We start from the raw sequence: 11,096 nt of genomic DNA, 5'->3' as shown, positions 1-11,096 counted from the left end.
GTTTCTATCTGTTGCTCAGCGGAAACTGTGGCACAGCAGCCGTGTGACGACTAAAGAATGGTTTAGAGGAAAACATGAAGCCCCATGTGGTGCTGTGGAAGGAGACGGTTGTCCTGGCGATCCTTCTTCTATGGTGGTCACATGACCCTCACCCAGCACACCTGCCCGGGAGAAATCGGTGGCAGTTTCTATGGCGACAGGGTCAGTAGTATCGGAGGCAGGATGGCTGCCAGAGGTGGTGGTAGGAGGGACTGCTGGTCTCATGGAGTGTTATTTTTAAACATGAAGTGATGGCTGCACACCCAGCCAGGAAAAACCCCATGACTGCAGGATGGTGGACTCACTATGCCGTGTTTCACCATCACAATCACACAACCTCCGACCTCTGTGTGTTCACACTCTTAAAGGACACACCCAATGATTGCAGGTTGGTGGGGACACTAAGCCGTGTTTTACCGTCACAATCACACGACCTCCGACCTCTGTGTGTTCACGATCTTTAAAAGGCACACCCAGCCAGAAAAAAACCCCATGACTGCAGGATGGTGGACTCACCACGCCATGTTTCACCATCACAATCACACGACCTACGATCTCTGTGTTCACGATCTTAAAGGATACATCCAGCCAGGAGAAACACATCACTGCAGGATGGTGGACTCACCACATCATGTTTTAACATCACACTCACATGACCTATGACCTCTGTGTGCTCACTATCTTATTTCCATTTACAATTTCAGTCATTAAAAATTTTCTTGCTGGATCGATAAAGTTCTAGCTTATCTTACAGTCACATGAACTTATGACCTCTGTGTGTTCACGATCTTAAAGGACACACACAGCCTGAGGTCTTGCCATGAACTGAACTGAGTGCTTGTCTGTGTTTCAGTGTTCGGACGGGGGCTCGGCCCAGGACAATTCGTCTTTGAAGCGTGTGGCTGTAGTCGAGGACTTCTTCGACATCATCTACGCCATGCACGTGGAGATGGGCGCTGATCCAGGCAGAGCACCCAAACACGCCGGCCAGAAGAAGACCTACAAGGCGGTGAGTAAAGTTTGTCAGGTGAGGGTCCTCCTGATTCATGCTGACAGAGTAAGGGTTAACCCTAAAACAACCTGTCTCACCCTCAGTGTGCATGAGGCTGGATCCATCCAGTCGCAGGTGGCTGCAGATGCAGCATCTACTTTGTAAAACAACAAACCAGAGAAAATAATGTGCAAACAGTCAGGAAAGGCAGCAGGATATTGAATGAGTTTACTAGATATTTGAACATTGTTTTGGATGAACAAAATGTTGACACTAAATCTCTGTAATCATGAGCCAGATTCTTGGAACATATTTATGTGTATTCAAAAGGATCAATAAAGCAGGACAGAAGTCGGTTGTGTAAAAGTTTAAATGCACCAAAGGTCCAGAAACATCTTTTATACTTTGAATTAGAGAAGAGTTTCAACATTAGTCAAAATTTAAAAAAAAAGTAGTAATTTTCTGTGAAACGTTTGTCTTTTGAGGTCTTTGCAGCCTTCTCAGCCTGGAGTTCAGCACTCCTTAGCTTCAAACTGGTTTAACTATGTGTTTAAAAAATGAGCTGAAGATGAGCCTAAGGGTGCATTCACACCAGCCCTGTTTAGTCCGCTTTAATCGAACTCTAGCTCGTTTTCCTAGAAAGCCCATTTCGTTTGGGGAGGTGTGAATGCGCCATCAAACTCTGTCACGGAACAAAAAGGCGTACTCTGGCCCGGGCTAAAACCTAGGTCTCGGTCCGGTAGAAGAGAACTCCAGCACGGTTTGAGTACAGTGTGAATGTAAACAGACCGAGCCCCGCTCCGCAGGGTAAACAAACATGCATTTCTCTGACCTCATATGGAGCCATCAGCTGCCTTGTGTGAAAAACAATATTCTCCATGGTCTTCTGTCTCATCTTCTGCTCATACTGAGTCCATTTTTGAAAAATGACAAAATATAACTCCTAAAACTGCTAAAACTTGATGCCACTCCGTTTTTATTTTTATTTCCAGAAGAAGACGTGTCTTCAGAGGTTTTTGTGTTTCTTTCAGTAGTTCTTGGTGCAGCACCACCACAGGCGAGCGGGGGAATAGGTTGGTTCAACAGGTTGACTCGACTGCACAGTGCAGTGTGAATGCAAACACACCAGCTCAAATGTAAACAAAATGTCATGAATATTGGTCCCCGACCGAACCAAGTCTACCGGACTATCAGGTGTGAAAACAACCTAAGTCAACTCAGGTCACAAAACATGGCTGTTATCGGTAATATACAACCAAGATGCAAAGCATGGCAGAAGAAATAAATGTGCTTTCTGGAGTAATTATTATAGTAAATGTATGATATGGAAATACTTTTTGGAGTACAAAGTATAAAGATTTAGTAATCACTGGTCACAGTCTCAGTGAGACACAAATTAGAGGCTTTCTTGATTTCTGTCTCGTCTATAACTGGACCAAAGACTGGGCCAAAAACTGAAACAAAAACTGGGCCAAAATAGAATCAAGGCTGGACCGAAGGCCGGACCAAAATCTGGACCAAAGACTGTACCACAGACTGTGCCAAAGTCTGGACCAGTGACTGGACCACAGATTGGACCAGAGAATGGGCAAAAGACTGAACCAAAGATCAGACCAAAGGCTGGACTAAAGTCTGAACCAAAGACTGGACAAAAGGCTGGACCAAAGATTGAACCAAAGACTGGACCAAAGATTGGACCAAAGATTGGACCAAAGACTGGATCAAAGACTGGACCAATGACTAGACCAAAGGCTGAACCAAAGACTGGACCAAAGGCTGGACCGAAGATTGAACCAAAAATTGGACCAAAGATTGGACTTAAGATGGGACCAAAGACTGAACCAAAGACTGGATCAATGATTGGACCAAAGACTGGACCAAAGGTAGGACCAAAGATTCAACCAAAGACTGGACCAAGGTCTCAACCAAACACTGGACCAAAAGCTGGACCAAAGACTGGGCCAAAGTCTGGGCCAGATACTGGACCAAAGACTAGACTAATGACTGAACCAAAGACTAAACCAAAGACTGGACCAAAGACTGTATAAAAGACTGGCCCAAAGACTGGGCCAAATACAGGGCCAAAGACTGGACACAAGACTGCACCAAAGACTAGACTAATGACTGAACTTAAGACTAAACCAAAGACTGGATCAAAGACTGAATCAAAGACTAGACCAAAGACTGAACCAAAGACTAGACTAATGACTGAACCAAAGACTAAACCAAAGACTGGACCAAATACTGGATCAAAGACTAGACCAAAGACTGGATCAAAGACTGAACCAAAGACTGAACCAAAGACTAGACTAATGACTGAACCAAAGACCAAACCAAAGACTGGATCAAAGACTAGACCAAAGACTGGATCAAAGACAGGACCAAAGACTGGACCAAAGGCAGCCCATTGTGTTACATCTATGGGTTTCAGGTTGTGTGTGTTGTCCTGACAAAAAGTGAGGCTTTATTTTCAGCTGAAGAGATCCAGATGCAGTGTCAGGGTTGTTCAGAAGGACTTTGGTCCCCCCACCCACTCACCCTCCTGCCCTGTAGATGTCCTGTCACATCTCATACTGCGAACACTTCTGAGGAGGCAGCATCGTCGGGGCAGGGCATAATATGGAGCTGTCACTGTGGCCTTCTGGGACGTGCACGCTCCTCTGGGTGGCCTTTCCCTCTTAGCTGCCTCAAGGGGCCACGAGGAGGGAGGGAGGGGGTTGGCGGACGAACGGGATGGTGGGCACCCCGCCTCCCCATGGTCACGTGAAGGTCGCAGTTTAAAGGGAAACGCCAGAGGGAGTGATGAGGGGATGGTGGCATGGTGGTGTTGGGGGGGGGGGGGGGGCAAAAAAGGGAGGGGGGGGGGGGGGGGGAGACAAACAGGGAAGGAGGTGGGGGGGAGAGACAAACAGGGAGGGAGGTGTAAATGTGAGCTGGCTGCACCTGAGGAAGCAGGAGGAGAAACATTTCAATCCAAAAGCCTAAAGTCCGAAAGTCTCCTGAAGGGAGGGGTACCCGTAGAGGGGTCCTCCTCATGTCAACCTGAGATAACTATAAATAAATCTTTAATAAATAAAAATAACATCACATAAATAAAAACAATAACACATAAATGTGACCCTGAGCTCTCACACATGAAAAATCCAAATAAAACCCAAAATGTTCAGCAGATCTGCTGCTCTAACCTTGTCTGCTCTCTCTCTTGGCATAGATCGCTGAGACCTATGCCTTCCTGCCCAGAGAGGCGGTGACTCGGTTCCTAATGAGCTGTGGAGAGTGTCAGAAGAGGATGCACATTAACCCCAGCACAGCAGAGTTCAAAGGTAAACGTGCACGTGTGACCTCTCATTAACTGTTTCTCACATCAAGCCTGGCTCGTTGTTAAATCTTTGCTTCTTCGCTTTTAACAACATCGAAAGAGTTCCTTAAATGTTGCAGCAGATGCGATGGATCCATCTTTCTCTCTACAACAGCTGTTTACCGGATAACACAAAGAAATATTCCTTTTACTGACTTAAAATGTCTGAAAATGTGATTTTCTATCATCCTGTCAAACACTAAAATGAAGCAATGTGTTTGGATAGTTTTTGAATGGAGCTCCTTTAAATGAAACGTCCGTCCATCACTGACATGACGTAACAAAGACTCCAGAGGACTGGCTCTCTGGGACGGTCCAGGCCTCCAACCTGGTCCCAGACTTCCTCTGCTGGTGGATGTGGACACTGCAGGCAGCTTTTGTTAACAAGCAGCCGAAGCTTGAATATTCAGAGATTCTGTCATGAGCAGAGTATTGTGTGAGAATGTCAGAGTTTGGTGCGGAGCTGTGTGAAACTATAAAACAATAAATAAAGTGCAGTCAATATAAATATTAACTGCTTCACCACTTTACACTGGTGCTTTCACAAATATGATGAAGCGATACAATAACCTGATGTGGACAGTTCAGATATTACAGACTCATACTTTGTTATGGTTTCATTTTTATTGTGTGAATGCTTTTAAGCATTCAGTATTCTGATTTCTATCCCAATTCCGTACGTTTCTCGGAGCAATTCTCATCCTGCAGTTTTCAAGTTATTTCAACAGATCATAGATCAAAACGGTCAGCTCTTTCAGGGCAATCCTGGTTTGACTTTTGGTATTCAGAATCAGAATCAGCTTTATTATCATTGCACTGAGATACAAGGAGAACATGTCCGTACTGTCGTCCAAAAGATGGGCGGAGTGCATGCGGCTGCTATGATAGCACGGCCTTTTTATCCTTTTCAGAATACGATTTTTAGATCGAAAAAGGAACAAAGCCACGAGGAAAGGATAGTGGCATTACAAAAAAAAGATCTCTTCACACCTTGTCCTAACAGGACATGATTTAAAACATCAAAAAATCTCTGCCAGCAAGCACATTTATGACCACGTTACATAAAGCAGGAGGAGAACAGGGAGAGGAAACATGCACTTCATTCCAGAGCAAATGAGGAAAAACTTTCGCTTCTTGAAATATTTAGCCTTTTCTGCCATTTTTCTTTCTCATAGAAAATGAATTGAGCTCATTTTACATCCTTCAAATCTTTAGACCTGTTTACAGCCTTTTACTGCTCCTTTCACATTTTGTTCTGGTTCTGCTTCTTTCAGCTTCTTTGTGCAAATTTAAACATTTTTTCAGCTTCATTCAGCAAATTTCAGCTGTTTTTCCAGCTGTTTTGTGCTCCTTTCAGATTCTTTCTTCTAACTACATTTTTTCTTCTTCTAACTTCTTTCTGCTAATTTCAGCATGTTATTATCCGTTCAACTTATTTCTGCAATTTTCAGCTACTATTTAGCTGTTTTTAATGCTAATTTTAGCTTCAGCTTTGTCAGCTAATATTTCACATTTTTTGCATTATTTTCCATTTTTTTCCAGTCCATTTCAGCAAAAATGTACTCTCTCCACTTCCTTCTGGAAGTTTAATCTTCTCTCTGCCTTTCCAGCGACTTTTCAGCTGTTTTTTTTTTGTGTTTTTTTTTCAGCTTTTTCAGATAATTTCCATTTTTTTGTGCTCATCTCTGCTTCTTTCAGCCTAATTGGGCAAACATGTTCTTTCTGCTTTTTACTGCCAGTTCTGCTAAAACCTGTTCTGCTACCTTTTTAGCATGTTTTTCTCCCTAATGTCAGCTGTTTTCAGATAAATTCAAGTTTTTCATGGTAATTTTTGCTACTTTCAACCTAATGAACTTCTTTATGGTAATTTAAGCTTGTTATGCTCTTTTCAGCTGCTAGTTTAAGCTTTATCTGATATTTCAGCTACTATTTAGCAGTTTTATGCTAGTTTTAACTTTTTAAAATCTAATTCCACCTTTTTTGTGCTAATTTCAGCTCCTTCCACTTCCTTCTGGTAGTTTAAGTTCTTTCTGCCTTTTCAGCTAATTTTCAGTTACTTTTTGCAAATTTAAGCTATCTTTTAGCTAATTTCCTAATTTTTATGCTAATTTATGCTTATTTAAATCTAATTCAACAAATATGTGTTCTTTCTCTTTTCTTCTGCTTATTTCGGCTTATTCTTCCATTTCAGATACAATTTAGCATGTATTTTTAGCTAATTTCAGCTGTTTTTCAGCAAGTTCTTCAGCAATAAGCATTCATACTGTAAAATGCAATTTCTGTAGTCCTCTTTACAATTAACATTACTGTATTTAATTTTAAATGGTATATGGACTGTACATATATCGCGCTTTTCTATCTTATCAAGATACTCAAAGCTCTTTACAACCTTTGCCCTCATTTACCCATTCATACAGCACTCTACTAAATCTCTACAAAGACTAATCAGTGCTTTTAGATAAGAATCATACACCGATGGGACACACATCGGAGGCAATGAGGGGTTCAGTGTCTTGCCCAGGGACACTTCGGCATGTGACTGCTGGTGGAATCGAACCCTCAATAGTAGTTTAGATGTTTCCATATTTAGAAACTGGGCTTAATCTCTTCTAATACAAACAAGCAGAAGATACTGGGATCATTATTTCCTCTAAAATAATTTTACTTTTTTAAACTGCAAAACACAGAACATCAGTCTGAGGAGATCCAAGTAAACTGTTTTCCCCACTAAGGAGTACACTCCTTTGTGTTAAACACTAAGAAGTGTACTCTTTACTTGGGACTCAGACTGATGAAGCCCTCCGGATAGAGGGCGAAGCATCTTTCCACAAAAAAGAAACTGTCCAGATGAACTGACTGACCATTATTGGGTTTAAACTCTTATCTTAATTGAGCATGCATCAGGATATCTTATCTTAACTCATCTTTTCTCTTTCTTTTTAACTCCTCCAACTCATATTAAACATAAGTGTGACTTGTTTTAAACTTAAAGGGGGGGGGGGGGGTATGTTTGAAAGCACTTCATCCAATCAAAATGACATCCTCTAAAAAGGAAATTTATTTTTAGAACCTGTTTTAGCCTCAAAGTTTTATGACTAAGAGACAACATTATCTTAAGTTACATTCCTGATATATAAAGATAAAATAACTTTCACTACACAAAGGAAATAATTAAAGAACTGTTCTTTAGTCTTCAGAAAGTATCCTAATAAAGTTTTGGGTCATAAAAATTTTATGGTCATGGTAAAGTTTCTCTAGAGGAAGTCCTAAGTTGTAAAACGTTCCTAATGTCCTGATAAATAAACTAAATATGCCACTTTTGTAATGTCCTTAGAGGAAACCAGAGACTGATAGGATTGTCTTTCTTGATACTTTCCAGAGACTGGGGTGAGTTGAAACAAAGGAATGATTTGAAATGTCTCATGTTGATAAAAGAATAGGGAGGATTTCTGGAAGTCTTAAGTTTTAAGAGTCTCAGAGCCTAGCTGTCTGATATATGATACTACATTCCCCTCACTTGCTATTTACAATGCAGTTCCATGGTTGGTGAATCGTAACCAACAGTGTCCCTACATCTGGTGTATTCCAACGGACGTTGAGGTAGATCCAAAAAGTCAAAGGGATACTTTCCAAGGAAGGGAAAAAGAGGGGAAAAAAATCAAGGTTATTCTATACAAAGTCCAAAGGAGCCCTCTGGAGGGCAAGGTGAGGTCAACCTCTAGGAGGATGAGGTAGACCGATGAAGTAGACTACAGGAGGATGAGGTAGACTGGACTACTCATCTGGTGACTTCTGGTGCCCATTTAAGTATTTAACTAATTTGTAACTTATTTAATGGGGATAACATGAAATAAATCTTACAGCATGCATTTCTAATGTCAACCAAATTGACAAACTACATTGTTCTTATGTGTACTAAGTTAAAAAGTGGTGAATAACGCCACTGATTTTATACACACACAAATGGACAAGGGGTGTATAAGCTAATGAGTAATTTTAAAGGAAATAAAGCATGCAAAATAAGAATCAAGGAGAGCTGAACAAAACTGGGATCTTGGAACTATGGGTTGCTATAAGTTCCAATATTTCAACAACATAGGGGATGGTGGGCTTGTTTCTTCTATGTCTGAAAATTTTGTTTACTGGGATGGATCACTTATGTGGTTAGTGTTGTGAGGATTAAAAAAATCTAACTTTAACACGCTGATCAGCGGAGTGTGAGCATAAACAACATACAATCCTGACTGCAACTCTAAGTAGTTCACCTCCACTAGTGAGTTGCCATGTTTCAGTTCGTTAGCTGCTTTGCTCTTGCCCAGTGGTTCCCAAACATTTTCTGCTGGGCCCCACTTTGATTTATGAGAAAATGTCCATGCCAGTTTATATTAGGCCATTCAAAAGAGTAACCATGAGTGAGGGAGGTAGTTATCATGAAGACCTGTGGGGTTCAATCTGTCTGTGTGTGTTGAACAGTAAGACATAGTATAAAATGCCATCCGGTGGTTGATTCTTGATCTACAACACGAACTGTACATCTGTCTCTGTAGCTGTGTGCTGCCACTCATGTTACAATGTGAACACCAGCGGCTTATATATGTACAAAATTTATTTATATATATATATATATATTTATGTATATATATATATTTTCTTTTTGTGTGTGCATGACTTATACTCAGGTGCGCTCTATAGACTGGGAATTACGGTACTAGATAACTAGTAAACTCTGCTCTAGTTGTTATTGTTTCAGTTGTGTTTCTGAGCCTTTGCAGTTTAAAATGTCTGAATTGTCTGTTTTTATGGGTTTTTGTTTAAACAATAAGATTTACATACCAGTTCTCTGATTTTCTTTAATGTGCCAAATCTCATGAAATCATTTAAATCTTTTGTGCGACTGTCAACAAAAGGTGAGTTTTGTTGTGAAATCGATAAAGTAAAGAATGGCACAACATCAAAACATTTCATCAAGGTTAGGATTAAAATAACTGATTGTTGTAAACTGGTTTTATTGAAATGTTCGTATGTGATTTGTTCCATGTAATTGTCAGAAAACGACCGTCCCACCTCCCTGGTCCCAGACCTCATTGATTACAACATGCCTCTGACTGCCACCTACCTGAAGCAGATGAAGCTGCAGTGCATGACCGCCACGGAGAGGGTGAGTGTGTGTCTGACACTGGATATTTGACCATATGTTCAAATCTTCCTACTCAGCTCGGGTTGTGTTTGCACTGAGAGCACACCTCTTCAGAATATTTCCTCGTGAGCCTGCAGGAGACTCTGGGCATCCTTCATCCAACTTTTAATTCATTATGAAACAAGCAGAGTCCTCTTCCTGCTGGGAGGAGGAGCAGAGTGAAGTGAGGATTAGGAAAGCTTTTGTACGAGACACGTCATGTGTAAAACCACTCCCATGTGTCGCTGCCAGAGAAATGCTCAAAAACCGCAAGAGCGCTACTTGGTCCAGTTCATGTAGGCCTCATTCGGAATAATTGGGATTATCTGGAACAATGACCCACACGGGGATTTGTGGGTGAGTACAAATGAACAAACTCGTAATAAATGGGACTAATAGTTGAATAATGCAGCTCAGAGAGGGTTTCTTCTGTGTTTTCTGCTGTTTTGGAGCTGCAGATGGTGGAAAACGCTGCAGGTTTGTCATGTTGGGGGAATCACATGATGGGAATGTTTGTTTAGTCTGTTGCAGCTTCACTTCTCAGCTGCCTGCGTGCAGTTCGCCACAACTGGGAGTTTTATGGAAGCAACGCTGAAATATGAACATGTTTATCATTCTGTTTTTATCAAACATATTCGCAGAGATGCTCTTCAGGATGTTAGAGAGCAAAACAGAAACAGGGTCAGGAGGAATGATTAATGCACGTTTTAACCTAAGAATAATTGTATCATGTTTAACTATGAGCTGCTCACTAAGACCTGAAAGTCTTCAAACACAAAGCTCAATAAGTTAATTCATTATTTAAGTGTTTTTATACTTTAGTTGCTCAAATATTCCTCTACACTTACACAAAAATATGAGCATCAAAAAGCTTTTGACTTTGTTTAAGTGACGCATCGTCTACTTTATTTATTTCTTCACCTCAGCCTACATCCAAAGTTACCCCCTTTACTTCACTTTACTTTTGTGTGAAGCCCAGACATTATTGTTGCCTCCTCTTTGGAAAGCGTTGCCATTAGAGGCACTCTTTAATCGTGCACGACTCACTTGGTGCCCCTTAGAGCCGTCACTTATCACCATGGTCCTCCTCAAACCCCTAACAAAGGGACAGATAGTCCCAGGGCTTTGGGCCTGTTTGTGTGTCCGTGTGAGTCGACAACATGCATTTCTGCTCTGATCACAGCGTAGTGACTGAATGAGATGACACATGACGCCATAAATGCACAACTTTGGTGCTAAACTTAAATACTAAGCTCTGATTTTGTTTTTGTTATTTTTTGCTCTGAGTCTGAAGCTGGGGTCAGCCTCTGAGTAGTTTGTGAGAATATTCATGTTTTTTTTTTGGCTAATCCTGAGTCCAGTGTTGTGCTCATGGTTTGTTACGCTACAACAAGCATCTTCAGGGTCTCCACGTAACAGAGATAAAAATAGCAGAGCTCCAACAAACATAACAGAGACTCCTGCTGTCCCGCTCTGATTCCTACTTTTAAAAAGGCTAACATGCAGATATGTATATACACACACACACACAT

At 41.2% G+C, this 11,096-nt stretch overlaps 1 protein-coding gene across 1 annotated transcript in view; it reads left to right on the top strand.

Moving 5' to 3' along the window:
- Nucleotides 1-897: 897 nt before the first annotated feature.
- nol4la (nucleolar protein 4-like a) overlaps nucleotides 898-11,096 on the top strand; it is a 16,361-nt gene continuing 6,162 nt past the window's right edge. The window contains exons 1-3 of the mRNA XM_037683926.1: nucleotides 898-1,048; nucleotides 4,242-4,353; nucleotides 9,437-9,546. Of these exons, the coding sequence (XP_037539854.1) occupies nucleotides 977-1,048; nucleotides 4,242-4,353; nucleotides 9,437-9,546 (294 nt within the window). The 5' untranslated portion in view covers nucleotides 898-976. The remainder of the gene's footprint in view (nucleotides 1,049-4,241; nucleotides 4,354-9,436; nucleotides 9,547-11,096) is intronic.

Source organism: Nematolebias whitei, chromosome 11 (assembly GCF_014905685.2).
Source record: "Nematolebias whitei isolate Nwh7 chromosome 11, NemWhi1, whole genome shotgun sequence".
In the NCBI taxonomy this organism is placed as follows: Eukaryota; Metazoa; Chordata; class Actinopteri; order Cyprinodontiformes; family Rivulidae; genus Nematolebias; species Nematolebias whitei.
The sequence above is the reverse complement of the archived record's forward strand: the minus strand, read 5'-3'. Positions and strand labels throughout refer to the sequence as shown.